The following is a 15,968-nucleotide window of genomic DNA, read 5'->3' as shown; positions in this document are numbered from 1 at the left end:
GGCCTTAGCTGTTCAGAGTCTTGCTGCTTTGGTTTTACTTCCTGTAGAGAAAGAGGCAACGTTTCTGTTCTTCAGCCTTTGAAGTCTGGAACCTTTATAAAAAGTGGCCCTGTAGGAATTCACCCCCACACACCTTTTTGCTTGCAAAAAGGTTTGTTTCACTCTGTTACTTGTTTGCAAACAGTTATTGGCAAACTGTTAAATGCACCCTGGGTCACATTTATAAAAGCGAAGTGTTAATGGGCCATTTCGTCTGGCACACTAGCATCAGTTAGTTTATAACCTTTAATACGTGTGCAAACACACTGAAATATGCCTCCTGTCCTAGGTATTAAACTGATGTGGTTTGATATTAAGGTGATAAAAGGAGAGGTGATACACCAAAACAGCTTAGTGGGGATCAGGGCAGTTCTAAGACAAATATCATATAAATAGTTTAAATACAATGCTTTAAAAGTCTGTGCTTCAGTAAAAGGCACTTCCGCCTCTAACGCTTTTTCCCCTTACTATGAAAAAAATCTGGTGCTGATACTACAGTATTATTGCCCTTAGTATTCCTGCATGTAGGAAGCAAGAGAACTTTGGCAGACATTTAACTGGATCCTTGGGAGCCAGAGGAACTGCATATCCAGAACTCCTGTGGTCCCAGCCCACGTGTGCTCTGTGTGTGTGGTACCCGCAATGCGGTCAGAGTGAATCCGCGGAGGAGAGCAGGATTGCCAGCAGGGAGTAGGCTGTGTCTGGTTTGTGAAAAATTGTAAAGTCAGCTGAATGTGGTATTTTGGGAGATGGCAGCATGTTGCACACGTGGTGTGGTGGAAGGGGTTTGCTGATCCCTTACTGCAGATACCCAACTTTGAACAGTAAAACCACACTTTCTCCTGGGATGGTTTGTTGTGCTGGGAGATGGGGTGGGTGTTTCGGCACGCTGCCATGCAGTGTGGCTCTTCCACAGAAGGTGCATCCAGGTACAGAAGCTCCTGGAGCTGTGTTTTCAGCCCTGTTACTGCGGTTGTCAAGCCAGCCACGGTGAATGAAACAAACTGTTCCAGTAAGAGCAGAGTGTTGTTGCCGTAACTGCTCGCACGAAGAAGATGCTGTTGGCCAGAGATCGCCATCTTCCCCTTCCTGAAGGACACTTGTGCAGGCCCGTCACGTGGACGCAGCAAAGCAGCCTGCAGCCCAGGCCGGGTCCCAAGGTGTGAAGGGTGCCTTGGATAAGTCGCCCCAGCCACTGCCTCTGGGGTGAGTGCCAGAGGTGGAGGTCTTGCTGTCCTCAAACAGAAATGTTGTGATGGAAAAGCATGTTCGTTTTCTCATTAACTTGAGGTCTGCACTCATGAGAGCTATCGGTTGTTGTTTTTCGTAGATCTTCATGTGAATTAGAGGAACAAAGGTGGGCTTTTTGGGAGGACAGGGCTTTTGGGGCAGAAACGAGCCCTCCGTGGAGCTTTACCTTGGATTTAGGGATATGGTGTTCTGAGGCCTGTCAGCTGGGACCGCAGCAGTGTCCAGGAACCTCTGGTCCAGCCTGGTTTTGCCTGCACTAGTACACGTGGAGGGTGAATGGTGGGCATCCTTTCTGAGGGGGTGTTAGATGGAGCGGGTCACGGCGAGCACTGTTCCTCAGTATGCTTGGCCGCCCCTCTCCCCCTCCTGTGGCCATCCTCTTGGCTCAAAGTGTTCTTGCAAAAATACATCTGAAATAACTTTTGGTTCCTCTGGTGGGATTGGAGAAGGAGAGAAAAAGGTCTAATGGCTTGTGGGTTTTTCTCCTTCCATATTAATCATGATGGTATCAAGCCTGTTTTTAAAGGACTTATTGTATAGATTAAAATTTTATATCATCCCACATAGCCTTATAGAATATGTAAATATGGGTCACACAATAAATATATTGTGCTACAGAAAATATTTTGCACTATGTAGTTTCCTAAGTAATAAAGATATTCTGGCTGTTGTGTATTGTACTGTACAATTCCCATTCAAGTTTAGCTTTACCAGATACTAAGAAAAAAACCTATTTTCTAACACTATACTGTAAGCATTTCTCAAAGGGATTTAAGAGGCTGACAGCAAAAGGAAATTGAGTTCTGTTAGGAAGACAAATCAATGAGATCTAGTGCCCCTTCTGTCATGTTTCTGCAATTGCCTTATCAACGTGCAAGCTCTGTGAGTTTGGGAAAGGAACATTCACAGGCACTGCAGCAACTACAGAGCTAAGTGGAATGAGGACGCTGGCAAGGAACGGACTGGTAAGAAAAATGCTGTATTTCTCATCTGTTGAAAACAGATGCTATCGCGTTTGGCAAAAGAGACAAATTAATCCATTCCATGCTCTCCTTTGAGTCCCCCTTCTGTACAGAAGTGATTATCTATTTCACAGCCAAGCAGTTTCATATTCAAAGAAAAGATGCAAATGCGAAAAGGAACTGCAATAAAAACGGACTATATCAAACCACTTTCCATGCAGGGGTCTTTGTAGGTACCAAATGTTGTTTGACTAGTGACAACAAATGCTACTACTGAGCCTCACTGCACTGCCGGCTGCACTTCACGTTTAGCGTTGCATTGCTAAGACCCTTCTCCCACCCCCCTCGACTCACGTTTGTCGGAGCTGTGCAGCATCCCGCAGGCGGACTCCGACGGGGAAGGCAAATCTCCTTTGGAGGTGATTTGTCTCGTCCTTCATCAGAAACGGCAGCAGTGGGCAGCAGTGAAGAAGAGTCTGTTGGAGCGCAGTGCTATGCCAGACCCTGTGTGGATCGTCTCTGTTGTACCAGGCTTGGTGCATCCCCCCCGGGGGGCCGAGCCTCCCCAGGAAAGCCACCCACATGGCCGTACATAGGTGATGGGATGGGGATGAAGAGCCTTGCCGTAAACAGCTCTAATGTGTGGTATGATACAGCAAACTGCAGCAGAGAGCTCCATCTGGGCACTGTCGTGGATGGGATGATTTTCTGGCAATCTGCCAATTAGGCAAACTTCAGGTTTGTCTAGCCTGGCCAAGTGGAGTAGCTTTTTTTGGCAATTTTGGTAGATGTTTCATGTGTGGTTCTTAGTTTCAAGATGAGATGCTGTCCTGGTTTCGGCTGAGATAGAGTTAATTTTCTTCCTAGTAGCTGGTACAGTGTTATGTCTTGGGTTCAGTACGAGAAGAATGTCGATAACACACTGATGTTTTCAGTGGTTGCTAAGTAGTGTTTAGACCAAGTCAAGGATTTTTCAGCTTCTCATGCCCAGCCAGGGAGAAGGCTGGAGGGGGACAAGAAGTTGGGAGGGGACACAGCCGGGACAGGTGACCCAAACTGGCCAAAGGGGTACTCCATACCATGGGACGTCATGTCCAGTATATAAACTGGGGGGAGTTGGCCTGGGGCGGGGATCACTGCTCGGGAGCTAACTGGGCATCAGTCGGCAAGTGGTGAGCAATTGCATTGTGCATCACTTAGTTTGTGCGTTCCAGTCCTTTTATTATTATTGTCATTTTATGATTGTTGTTGCTATCGTTACTGGTTTCTTCCTTTCTGTTCTGTTGGCCCGTTCTTGTCTCAACCCATGAGTTTTATCTTTTTCCTTCCAATTCTCTCCCACTGGGTGGGGGGGGAGTGAGCGAGCGGCTGCATGGTGCTCGATTTCTGGCTGGGGTTAAACCATGGCAGACATGCTCAGAGCAGGTAGAAAACCCTGCAAGAGCAGCAGTAAATGGAGATGTGTGCAGTTGAACGCAGCTTAGTGTTCCCTGAAGAAGAGGGAATTGGGCCCACTGCCAGCAAAGTAAAACACTCTCAGCTTGGCATCTGGGGTGGAAAGGCTGCGCTTTCCCCCCGTTAGATCCTGCTTTACCTGCAAAGATGGATGAACCCCTGTACGAGGCACTCGGCTCCCAAAAGACCCTGTTACATGCCCCGGGGCAGTGTGCATGCAGGCGTGCTCCCAGCAAACGTGCAGGGTGGGCGGATGGACTAGGGTGCAAAGAAGGAAAAGGGGCTGGATGCAAATGACCCCACCAGGAAGGTTAAAGCTGAAGGAAGAACCCAAATCTTGAGTGCCAGCCCTGCTCTCTGGTACCAGCTGTCCCCAGCTTCCCTGCCGTGCTTCCAGCAGAGCTCCCAGGAGCTGACACCGACCCCGCGTCTCATCTTGCGTTCCAGCCCAAACAAGCTGTAAATATTTTGCATGGGTTTTTTTTGCTTTGCGCTGGGCTTGGTTTCTAGGCTAAACCCTCCTGTTAACTGCTGATGGGAGAGTTTTCCAGAGAAGCTGGCAAGAAGCAGCGTGAACGTGCTGATGTGAATTTCGACGTTAATCTTCTGTAAATCGAGTGGCACATTTTTAAGGGACGGCCGGGAGAAATCTGAATAACGTTTCCATAGCACGCTGCGAGCCCGCGCTATTGAGATGAAATCTCATGGATGGAATTCAGTAGACGCAGCTGCTGTATCAGCGTCCAAATAATGTGCTGTTCTGTTCAGAAGCAACCCATAAATAGCAGGGCCGCCTGCGCCGGCCGGCAGAGCGGAACCACGCCGGGAGAGGTAGCGGCGGCACTGCTTGGACTAGAAGGGGCTTTAAAAAAGAATTAGCATGTCTGAGTCGAGGTCTCGCTATAGCGAATGTTTTGCTAATGCTTGGCGAGAAGTGATGCTGCAGGGTTTTGATTAAGGAAGCCGGTCAAACTCGGTTTCTTTTATTTGTTTCCTATTAACCTCTCGACAACCCCTTGCGTTAGCATGGCGAGAGCAGGCGGGGGAGGCGTGTTCGGCCAGGGTTTCCTATTCGAGTAGGAAATTTGTGAGATGTTCCTGGAGAGTGAGGAGGGGGGTCTTGCTGCTGTCCTACCAGCCAACTGCCTGGGGGTCTGATGCCCCCCTGGGACGCTGGGCTGTGGGAGAAAGGGGGAGCTGCCAGATTTACATTAGTGGGGAAAGATGTCAGCAGCTGGAAGCTGAAACCTGGCACATTCCTGTGGGAAAAAAAGGACAGACTTTTAGACACGAGTTTAATGAGCAACTGGGGGAACTGGCCAGGGTCAGAGAGGGATCCTGTGTCACTTGGAAGATGGCTTGGTTCTGTCATGGGCTCTCTGGCCCCACGGTGACGCCCGGGTGAGGATGCAGGGCCCACGTGCAGGAGGGAGAGGATGATGGATAACGGAGTGCTCCCTTGTAGCCTGGACATCCCTGGGGATTTACAGCTGCTGCGTTCGGGTGGAACTGTGTTAACTTTCGCTTCCTGTTCCCATACCAGCTTCATCTTTTCTATTTTATTAAGCACTTCATAATTTAAAGGCTGATACCTCACATAAGAGTGATGCTGTTATAACCTCTTACAATTTGGGTTTTCCAGGCACAATGACTGAGCAGCAAAGTCCCCCCGAGCAGATGGCGACTGGGGAGGGCGCTGGCGAGCGAGGTGGCAATTACAAGGTATACTGGGGGCAACTGGTTACAGATGGACTTTGGGTGATGCAATGCTGTAGGTCACTGTGCGTTGCAGCGTGCAAGGCTGGTACCGGTGTCAAAGTGCTGCAGGTCGCACTGGGGAAGCAGACGGCCTCCGGCTCTCCTAATGCAGCGGCACTTTAGTGTCGCTGCTCTGATAAATCTGCTCCTCGCCCACCGAGCTGAGCCGTGCAGGGCTGCGGGCCGGGGAGGGAGGCTTCGTCCAGGGGATTTGCTGCTGCCTGGCAGGAGGAGACGCTGCTCGCCGCGTTTGTGGCTGCCAAGTACATTTGCCTGCCGGTCTGGTGTGCAGCTGCGCAGCATTTTAATTCAGGAGATGAAAGTATCCCATCACGGTGGGGATCGCCTGTTGGTTTGAGCAGTGAAACTCCCTGGGTGTTTTTTTTAGGTTGTAATTCTTATGCTCGTAGGTTGGTTAGAGGTAAATCAGCTGTGGGTGTTGCAATGGCTGCAGCTCATCCTGCAGCTTGGGAAGCTGGCTCCTGGCCAGGGAAGGCTGGAGGTGGGAGCAGATCCTGCAAATGGGGTATAAAGAGGTGCTGGGAGCTTGGGCTGCTTATTGCTTTGGGATGGAAAGAAGTTCCTGAGGACCAAGGGTGTCACCTCCATCCCTTGACACCCCCCCCATCACGTGGTGTCTGTAGGAGGCTCTGTCCTTGTCCCGGGCGCAGGGGTTTCAGCTGGGACCCCTTTAGGGCAGGGGCTGGGGGGTGCCTGGCCACACGTGTGTGCAGCCTGGCTGCCGTGCTGACCCTCCTGGTCCCCAAGTTGTGCCAGGCACCCTGGGCCCTGCTCCCTGCCGTGCTCCGGCCACTGGTACTGGCTCGAACTTGTCCTGCAGCTCGACCTCGAAGCTCTGCTGAGAGCAGGGGGTCCTGGGGAGGTGGTGTAGTCTCTGCACCTGGCAGGGCTTAGAGGAAAACACCGAAAAATGAGCCTGTTCCATGAGGTGAATGAGGTGAATGAATGAGGTGAAGCCAGGGGAATGAATGGATCTGGAGGGAGCAGTGAGAAGGAAAGGACGGGCCGTAACGAGGCTGAGGTCGGGAGTCCACAGCCCGCTGCCCCGGACGTCTCTTAGCACGAACCCTCTGCGTTTTCACTGCTGTGTTTTCAGCCTGTCATGGATGAAATACCAGCCCATGTTTTACTGAGCAAATGTCTTTGGCTGTGGAGCAAAGCCTGGGAGCTGTCTGTTGGGGTAGAGGCATGTGGCAGGATCCAGCCGTGCCGCAGGAGAGGAGCGACGTCGGGGCAGCGGGAACGGAGAGGACGCGGCTGGAGCACTTTGCTCTGCTGCTGCTTGCATTTGCCAAGGGGGGGTCCTGCACCAAGTGCAGGGCGCTTCCCCCGCAATGTGGCTGCAGCAGCAGCAGCCGCCGACGGCATCTCTCCCCACTTTAGATCACGATCTACGAGCTGGAGAATTTCCAGGGGAAGAAGTGTGAGCTGACGGAGGAGCTCCCTAACATCACCGAGAAAGAGCTGGAGAAGGTGGGCTCCATCCAGGTGGAGTCTGGCCCGTAAGTCCAGGGTGCGGAGGATGGACGAGCCCTGGGGTGAGGGGGTAGGGGGCAGGGAAAGCGTCCCCCACCTCCCGCTCACGGGCAGCAGCAGCACTGCCTCGTGCTGGGGCGCTCCCCCCGTGCGCGGGTGGCTGTGCCGTCCCCGACCCTCCGGTCCCGTAGGTGGCTGGGCTTCGAGCGGCAAGCCTTCGCCGGCGAGCAGTTTGTGCTGGAGAAGGGCGACTACCCACGCTGGGACTCCTGGTCCAACAGCCACAACAGCGACAGCCTGATGTCCATCCGTCCCCTCCAGATCGTGAGTAGCAGCTGTGTTGGGGTGTCTCTGCCTCCAGGGACAAGCAGCACGGCCACAGCGATGGGGACTGCCAGGCTGGGAGGGTCTCGGGGGGCAGGGGGCATGCAGGGCAGGGCAGCCCCTGACCCGTGCTTTCCCCCAGGACAGCCCTGACCACAAGATCCACCTCTTTGAGAACGCGGGCTACACCGGGCGGAAGATGGAGATCGTGGATGATGACGTCCCCAGCCTCTGGGCCCACGGCTTCCAGGACCGCGTGGCCAGCGTCAGGGCCCTGAATGGAACGTAAGGACGGTGGCACCGGGGACATGCGGGGACATCCCAACGAGGTCCCATCCCGTGGCACCGTGGTTGGTCCCCCCCGGGGTGGTGGCAGAGACGCCTGGCACAGCCCCTGCAGCAGGGACAGGGCAGCTGTGTCCACGATGCTGCTCGTGCCCATCATGTCCCTTGCTCCCTCCCCACGGCCACCCCTTCCCTGTCCTGCAGGGAGTGAAGGGGACCGAGGCGGTGTCGCTCGGGCTGTGTGACAGCTCCTCGCCCTGACCCAGGGCTCTGCTGGGCACCGCTGCAGGAGCGGTGGAGCCATGGCCCCTTCTGTGCCCTGGGCTCTCCGACCCCTCCTGGCACGACGGCATTTCCCACCCGGGCTCTGCAGCTGCAGCCTCACTGCAGGGGCACTTGGTGCTGATGATGGAGCAGCGGCCCCGGGCAGCTCTGCAGAGCATCGCGTGGCTGCGGTGGGCAGAGGCACCGGCACAGCCTCTGGGGTGGTACGGGGATGCTGCCCTCCCGCTCTGGGCAAGGGGAGACGTGCCTACTGGGGGTGGGGGGCTGCAGCCGGGCAGCTGGAGCTGACCCCGGGGCGCTGCTGAGCGCTGCCTCCGTCCCCTGCAGGTGGGTGGGCTACGAGTACCCGGGGTACCGGGGCCGCCAGCACGTCTTCGAGAAAGGCGAGTACCGCCACTGGAACGAGTGGGACGCCAACCAGCCCCTCATCCAGTCCGTGCGCCGTGTGCGGGACCAGCAGTGGCACCAGCGGGGCTGCTTCGAGAACAGCTGAGGGATGCCCCGGCCCCCCCGCTGCCCCCGCTGCCACCCGTGCTGGGGACCGGCTGACGTGATGCCGCCGGCTGATGCCGTGACGTTGGTGTTTTTTTGTGCAAAAACCTTAATAAAGCTCTGAGCTGGAGGCTGCTGGGGGCCTGCCCGGTCCTGGGCTGGGGTCGTGCTTGTGTGGGGGTTGCAGTGAGTGGAGCTGTGGTCTGGGGGTGGTGGGACGTGGATGGGTGCCATGGCAGTGACCCCAGCATCTCCTGTGCTGAGCAGAAATGGGGAAAGAGCGAGTATTTGCAGTGTTATGTAAAGGTTGCAGCTTTCAAAAAATAACTCCCCGTGGTACCGTGACATGGTGCTGACATGGCCAGTATGTGGAGGCGAGCCCAGGGACAGCTCAGCCCTGGGGGGGGTGGTCTCAGGACATTTGCCAAGGGTTTTTCCCCTGACTGTGTCCCTTCTCAAAGCATGTCCCTGGGCCCGGGGAGCTCTGCTTGTGGCTCCTTCCCTACTTTCCTAAGCCCTGCCCGCCCTGCTGCGGGACGGCATCCAGCCCAAATGGGAGGGGGGGGGGGTTGGCTAGGGGGTCCTGGGGGACATGGGGAGCCTCAGGGCCCGTGGGGCCGGGGTGGCCCCAGGAGCAGTGGGGATGGGGAAAACCGTCGTCCCTGGGTGGTGCCAGGCCTTGTGCACCCCAAAGGGGGTCTCACCTCGCAGGGTGAGGGCTGTGCCCGGCCCCAGCACCCTGCAGGGCCCCCAACCCAGCCCCGAGCAAACTTCCCACCAGCACCCAGGGCTGTTGCTCCCTGGGGATGATCTCTGACACGTGGGGCAGCCGTTCCGGTCGCAAAGGCAGCGGTTCGAGGGTCCTCTGGGCCACGTACACTGAGGGTGCCGGTGGGGAGCTGGGCATCCCAGCATTGAGCAACCTCAGCTGTGCAGGCAGAGCCCGGCCGCGGGGGCACAGCGGCTGCGTTTGGGGACCACCCGAGGCTGGTGGCAGAGCTAGGAGATGCGCTCAAGGCTGCCCGAGCACTACGAGACGGGCACCAAACAGCCGCTCCAGAGCTTTTCTTTCTGGGCCTGGGTTTGCAGCTATTAAAGGAGATTGCGTGGCCCTGAGCAGCAAAAGCTGCTTCCAGCACAGTCCACGGGGCTGCCGGGCTCCGGGGTGGCCGCGGCTGCCTGTGGCTGCCCACGGCATCGTCGCTGCCTGTGGCTGAGATGAGCGAAAACCGCCCCGGCAGAGCTAAGCCTGGCAGAAGCCACGCCGAGCACCGTGTCTGCCACTCGCTGGGGTGCGAGAGGGGCCGGGATGTGCCGGATGGAAGCCGCGGGGATGCACGTGCCCTGCGCTGGGACCTGGGGCAGGTCCATGGGGGTCCTGGCCCAGGCACCCCTGTGAATTAGCCCAGGGAGATGGGGAGGGCGGTGGCTGGATCCCTCTGCGGTGCTGCAGCTGGAGGCACAGGGAATGAAGGATGGTGGCGAGACCGGGAGCCTTGTAGGCACTTGCTCGCAAACCCGACCTGCCAAAACCCGTCCGTGGCATGGCGTGAATTCTTGCAGAGCCACATGGTCGCCTGTGGCCCCCGCAGCCCCATGAGGCCCCATCGCCCACAGCCGGGGCACCTGCAGACCGTGGGGACCGACCCCTCTCCGTGTCACTGCCAGGGGAGGCTCAAGTCGCAATACGGCAGAGGTGACCCTGCGTGCGGCCGTGCTGGGGCTGCGGGGGTGGCCACAGGTGCTGCTGGGGGGGCTGTAGCATGCTGGCACGGACATGGCTGGTGGCACATCTGCTGCGGGACCCCCATAAAATGTTGCATGCAGGAGAGAGCTGGTCTGGGCCACGTTAGTGCTGTGTGAAACTTGCTGGGGTGGCAAGGGGGATCTCACTTCTGCAGGGCCGGAGAGGGGGCTGTGGGTGCTGCACAGCACCCAGGGAGTCTGATAGCTTTTTTTGTCATCCCACCCCACTGCAAAACTCACTTTGCTGCAGCTAAAATCAGCCCACGGTCCTGACGTGTCCTCCCAGGTCAGCCGGCAGCAAGATGCCCCAAAGGGGTTTTGCTGCTGTCCTTAACCCCCAGCTCGTCCCTGGGCGGGTGCTGCCCACGCCGGGCACAGGCCGGGTATGGGGACACGTCCCAGGATGCGAGCTCCCGCTGCTGACCTCAGCTTTGTCCTGGTGTGATGGAGGGACCTCCGTGCTGCTGTTCCTGCTGCCCTGTGGGGCTGGGACGCTTCTCGGGGACCTCAGACGGGTGGGGGGATAATGGAGAAGGAGCCCAACACCTGGCACCCAGGTGCCCCCATGCTCAGGCTGAGGATGCTGCCCGGTGCTGACCCACTGCATCGTGCCACCAGGACCAGATCCTGCCCCTGGCCATCCCCGAAGCGCCGGGTCGGGCAGCGGGAAGGGGGTCCCGTGGCGTCCCCAGGCCCGGGAGCCTCGCAGGGTCCCTCTGCGGCAGCACCGGCATCGACACTGGCACCGGCAGCGGGGTGCGGGCGCTCCCTTGCTGGGGACGCAGACAGGCAAAGCCAGACGTTTACCAGTTATTTGAAGGCTCGTTTTATCGCGCATGGAAAGAGCCAACTTCAGCAGTTTTCAGCAGTTCCAGCGGCGGGGCGGCTCGCTGGTTTGTTGGAGGGATAAAGTCTCTGGCTCCAAAACTCCTGAAGCAGGGCTGGCGGGCGCTTTGTTTGCAAGGGCCGGTCTGGGTCTTGGCATGCATTCGGCTGATGCATGCAAACTCCAAATCTCCTTGCCAACAAACCCAACAAAGCGGGTGACTCGAATGTGAAAGCTAATGAAATAACTCTCCGACTTGGTGTTTGGGGAGACAAAGGCTGCGGCTGATCAGCTGACCTTGGTTTTCATTGGGTTTTAATCCAGCATTCTCGCTTTGAATCATGCTTTAACTATTTTGTAAATAGTTTTGGCACCGTTCTTCTGCGGCTCGGTATAAATTCCACCTCTCGGCCCCAGCCCTTCACTGGCTCAAGCGGGTACTGGTATAACTGGTAAGACTTCTCTATTTATTGTGCTCTTTTTTGTCATTGCCTCCTCCCGACCCCCGGTGCCGGAGCTCCCTTCCGCAACGCCGGGCAGAGGTGCGGAGGTGGCAGTGGGATGCGGGCATGCTGGCCGGGGGCGAGCTGCAGGGACGGTCCTGTCCCTGCAGCCCAAACCAGGTGGCCAGCTCAGGATTATTGCCGTCTGGCTGTGGCTCGGTTTTTGTTTTATTGGGAATGAGCCGTTTTTCACCTGCTTTGGAGCCTGCTCAGATACTGGGGGTCCCACTGGGCTTGAGAACGAGGGTCCTTCGTAGGGGTGGCTGTGCCAGGCGGACCCGGGAGGGCTTGGCACCGGCGACCCTGCACAAGTACATGCAGATGCCTGTGCATGGCCGGGGCTGGCGGTGGGGAGCCCCGGTGCTTCTCCCCATCACCCCATTCAGGCACTTGCGGGACAGGGACTCCTCAGCTGTCACTTGCTGGGCAGGGACAGTAGGAAAAGCCTTGGCTGCAGGAGCTGGGCTCCCCCGGGAGATGGCCTGGGCTCATGGGTCCCCTCGCTCCCGGCTGGAGACCCTTTGCAGGTTCCACCATGGGTGATGCTGCCCTAGGACTATCGCCTGGGCTCCTCCATGAGCCTGGGGAGGTTTGTGGTGCTGAGCAGCCCGGAGCAGGGACTGGGCCTAGAGAACCCAGCCCCGGCACCCCTTTCCCCTTTCTGGGCAACTCGGCAGCAAGCAGCAGCCAGCGGCCGAGCGCCGGGCAGGCTGTGGAGCACAGACGTGGGGCACGGACACGGGGCTGTGAGCACAGTCCCGAGCGCATCCTCAATTGCAGCTTTTAACCTTCTGAGTTTTCCTCCCAAGGCAGCGGACAACCCAGCTTATAATGGCTTCCGAGCACCAAATGCCAGCCTCCAAGCAGCAGCAAGCCAGCTCCAAGGTCAGTGTGTGGCTTCTCTGCTCTGCGGCAGGGCCCGTGCACCCTCAGCCTCGCCGAGCACCCAAATTATCCCCCCGGGACTCCAGCCAGGCTAGGAGCAGCTGAGCTGCCACCATGCAGCCCCTCACCAGCACCATGCAGCGTTACCGGCTGGTGCTGACCGTCGCCGGCTGCGGTGCCGAGCCGTTCGCAGAGGGACGAGGGGACGGGGAGGAGGGTGGGAGACGCATAGGATTTTGCTGGCGTCCCACGGCCCCAGTACAGGCAGAAGCGGGTGGGAACGGATCAACTCCTAATCTCCCGCCACCTCTGCAGACACAGCAGATCTGCCCCCGCCGCCCCACTGACCCATGAAATCTGTGCTGAGCTGGCGGCTCTCGGCCCCCCGGGCTGCCCCGGTGCCTCCCCCGTGTGTGCTGGGTGCCCTGCTCGCTGTGTCCCGCCGGCAGCCGCGATGCTCGAGGCAGAGCCTGGGTAGCTCAGCGGTTTGAAGCCTGGTGTGAGCGCAGGCATCCCTCTGCGAGCAGCACCAGGGCGCTGGGCCGACGCTGGCAGGGACTCGCAGGCATCCAGGAGCGAGAGCTGTGTGCTCGGAGGGATGGAAATGTTGGTTCGTGCTTGCAGCTGGTTAAAAGCCACTGATATGCAGGTTTTGGGGGGCAGCGCGAGGTCTGGGCTGCAGCAGGTGTGGGGCTGGGCTGAGCCAGTGGTTGGGGACAGCGTGTGCCCCCCACGTCGTGGTGCCGGGGGTGGCGTGCCCCATTCTGAGGCCCCAGCTCTCTTTCAGATTGCCATCTTTGAGCAGGAGAACTTCCAGGGTCGCTGCCATGAGCTCAGCGGTGCCTGCCCCAACCTGAAGGAAGCCGGCGTGGACAAAGTGGGCTCCATCCTCGTGCACTCCGGACCGTATGTGCCGGGGGGGCTGGGAGGTCACGGTGGTGCGTGGGAGGGAGGCAGGGGCTGCGATGTGGAGGGGATCCCCCCATTGCCGGCACGTGCGCTGCACCCTGGATTTCATGTGGCCAATGCTGCCGTGCTGCTTCCCCACCTCGCCCCAGTGGGTGCTCAGTGCCAGTGGGCAAACAGGGGGTGACTGGGTCCCCTGGGCGGGCTGGTATCCCCCAACCCTGCTCGGTGAGAGGGGAGCTAGCACAGATCGCAACGTCCCCCCCGGTTTGGTTTCCTTCCTTTTGGGAGCAGGGACAGGCAGGGACGGCAGCCCCTCTGCAGTGCGCGGCGCTGCCGGCGGCACCTCCTCTCCCCATCCGCCTGCCGAGCCCTGTGCGCGCTCTCGGAGAGGGGCTCTGCTCCCCAGGCTGGGGGCTCTGGGCAATGGGGACCCCCTGAAAAGTGCCTGGGGAAGCGCCGGGGTGGGTTCCCTGCCTGCACCCCACGGCTGGCAGGGCGCTGCACCCAGAAACAACGGGGCGGCTGTGGAGCGCCCTGGCAGGAGCACAGCCCCACGGGGGCTGCGTGGGTGATCCCGTCCTTCTGCGGGTTCCCAGGGACCAAGGATGGGTGGCCACCACGTTGAAGCATCCACGCCGGCAAGTCCTGCGGTGCCATTGCCAGCAGAGAGCTGGGACTGGCTGTGCCGGGCCCTGCGCGTGGGACGGAGGCATCGCTCCGCAGGCAGCGCTGCCCGCTCCCACCCTGGCACTGCTGCCGGCACCTCACCAGGCACCGTGGTGCTCGTTTCCATTTTCCAACAGGGAGCAGAGGGGCCTGTGCCCTGCTAAGGGGGCACGGCTGGGGGTTCAGCCCGAGAGCGTTTGCCGGGGTCGGTGCTGGAGTGCCAGTCCCTGTGCCGCTGCCCCGTCTGAAGCTCGTCCCCTGCTCTCTTCCAGCTGGGTGGGCTACGAGCAGGCAAGCTGCAAAGGGGAGCAGTTTGTGTTTGAGAAGGGGGAGTACCCCCGCTGGGACTCCTGGACCAACAGCCGGAGAAGCGACAGCATCACTTCCCTGAGACCCATCAAAGTGGTGAGAGCACCCAGACAGCCACTACCCACCCGCCAGACCAAGGTCTGCAGCCAGAAGTCTTCCCCAGCCTTCCCCCGCCCTCCCCAGCCCCGCGGGCGGAGGGGCACCCCCTCCTGCGCACCCTCGCCCCAGCCCTCGGGGCCCAGGGAGCCGGTGGGGGGGTCGGAGGGAGCGCGGGGATGGGGGCAGTGGTAGGTGACCCCGAGAGCGAAGGACGTCTGCTGGTAAGTCTGGCAGTGCCCACGCAGGCGCCGGCTCTCTGAGCCGGATGGGGGGATGCAGAGCACCCCTGGCATCGGTGGGAGTGGTGGCACGCGGTGCCGGTCCCTCGCCTCGGTTTCCCCACAGCCCTGGGCTTTGCCCCCCCCCCCCCCCCGCCCAGCCCTGGGTGCCGGTGGCCGCTGACGCCCGATTTCTGCTCTCCCCGCTGCAGGACAGCCAGGAGCACAAGATCGTGCTGTACGAAAACCCCAGCTTCACCGGCAAGAAGATCGAAATCATAGACGACGATGTGCCCAGCTTCCATGCGCACGGCTACCAGGAGAAGGTCTCATCTGTGCGGGTGCAGAGCGGCACGTGAGTACCGGGGACGGTGGGACTCGGGGGATGCCGGGGCATCGCACGGCTGAGGAGCCTCAGCTGTGCCGTGGTACGGGCGATGGTGCGGTGCGTGACCCTCGTGCTTGCCTTGGCAGGTGGGTGGGATACCAGTACCCTGGCTACAGGGGCTACCAGTACCTGTTTGAAAAGGGGGACTACAAGGACAGCTCAGATTTCGGCGCTCAGCACCCCCAGATCCAGTCGGTTAGGCGCATCCGGGACATGCAGTGGCACCAGCGTGGCGCCTACCACCCCACCAACTAGAGACCCCGGCCCGTGCCGGGGCGCGGGGAGCAGAGCAAGCTTTCCCCCGGCCACCGCTGTCCCCCCACGGCCTCGCCTCCCGCCTCCCTCCGTGTGATGCACACCGCTGCCAAAGCAACTGAATAAAGCTTGGAGTTTCAAAGTCCTGGCTCTGGCCCCTTCATTCCTGGGGTGGGGGGGTTGCAGAGGGACCCCACCAGCGGTATGCCCGTCCTGACCACATGCTCTGGGTGGGGAGGGGGAGCCCATTGCAGCACCCCCGATGCTCTCAGCGCCGCCCGCCTCCCCCTTCATCGCCAGCGGCACCAAACCGCCCACGGGGAGGTGAGCTGGGGGCTCAGCCGGAGGGACAGGAGCTGCTCACCTCCTCCACGGCCAGCACCCCTGGGTGGCTGGCCCGACTACCACGGCTGCGCGGCTCAGCCCTGTCCTGGGGTGCACGGGCAAGGGCGAGCGTCTCCTCCGCAGCCACGCATCCCGCTGTGGCTGGCAAAAGTGTCCCTGAAGCACCGTGGTGCCAGGGCGGATGCAATGATGGCTGGGGGGTTTGCCATCTCAGTCAGGACTCCTCCAAGCCAAATAACTGCTTTAGTTATTAGGCATTGTAAGCTTTAATTAGCAACAATGCTTTAATTTAGCATTAATAATGCTAATGAATGCTTGAATTATTTGCATCGTAAGTTGAGCAAGGGAAGCTGTGGAACACCAGCTCCCGCAGAGGAAACTCAGACTCACCCGGCCTGGCCCGGGGCACGGGGCAGTGGTGGAGATGGCAGTGGAGGCTGCTGGGCCAGCCCGGTCCCCGCCACCAGCAGG

General features: G+C 59.2%; 2 protein-coding genes across 2 annotated transcripts; both read left to right on the top strand.

Annotated features, from left to right (window-relative positions):
• Positions 1 to 4,462: 4,462 nt before the first annotated feature.
• On the top strand, positions 4,463 to 8,483 carry CRYBB3 (crystallin beta B3). Its single transcript, XM_075041147.1, has 6 exons — positions 4,463 to 4,538; positions 5,350 to 5,429; positions 6,870 to 6,988; positions 7,154 to 7,286; positions 7,429 to 7,571; positions 8,184 to 8,483. The coding sequence occupies exons 2-6, from the start codon at positions 5,355 to 5,357 to the stop codon at positions 8,347 to 8,349; spliced, it is 636 nt and encodes a 211-aa protein (XP_074897248.1). The 5' UTR covers positions 4,463 to 4,538; positions 5,350 to 5,354; the 3' UTR covers positions 8,350 to 8,483.
• A 3,771-nt stretch (positions 8,484 to 12,254) lies between these two features.
• Positions 12,255 to 15,152, top strand: CRYBB2 (crystallin beta B2). Its single transcript, XM_075041148.1, has 5 exons — positions 12,255 to 12,308; positions 13,096 to 13,214; positions 14,156 to 14,288; positions 14,722 to 14,864; positions 14,984 to 15,152. The coding sequence occupies exons 1-5, from the start codon at positions 12,255 to 12,257 to the stop codon at positions 15,150 to 15,152; spliced, it is 618 nt and encodes a 205-aa protein (XP_074897249.1).
• Positions 15,153 to 15,968: the final 816 nt, after the last annotated feature.

Source organism: Buteo buteo, chromosome 11, assembly GCF_964188355.1.
Source record: "Buteo buteo chromosome 11, bButBut1.hap1.1, whole genome shotgun sequence".
Classification (NCBI taxonomy): Eukaryota; Metazoa; Chordata; class Aves; order Accipitriformes; family Accipitridae; genus Buteo; species Buteo buteo.
Note: the sequence above shows the minus strand (reverse complement) of the source record. Positions and strands in the feature narration are given on the sequence as shown.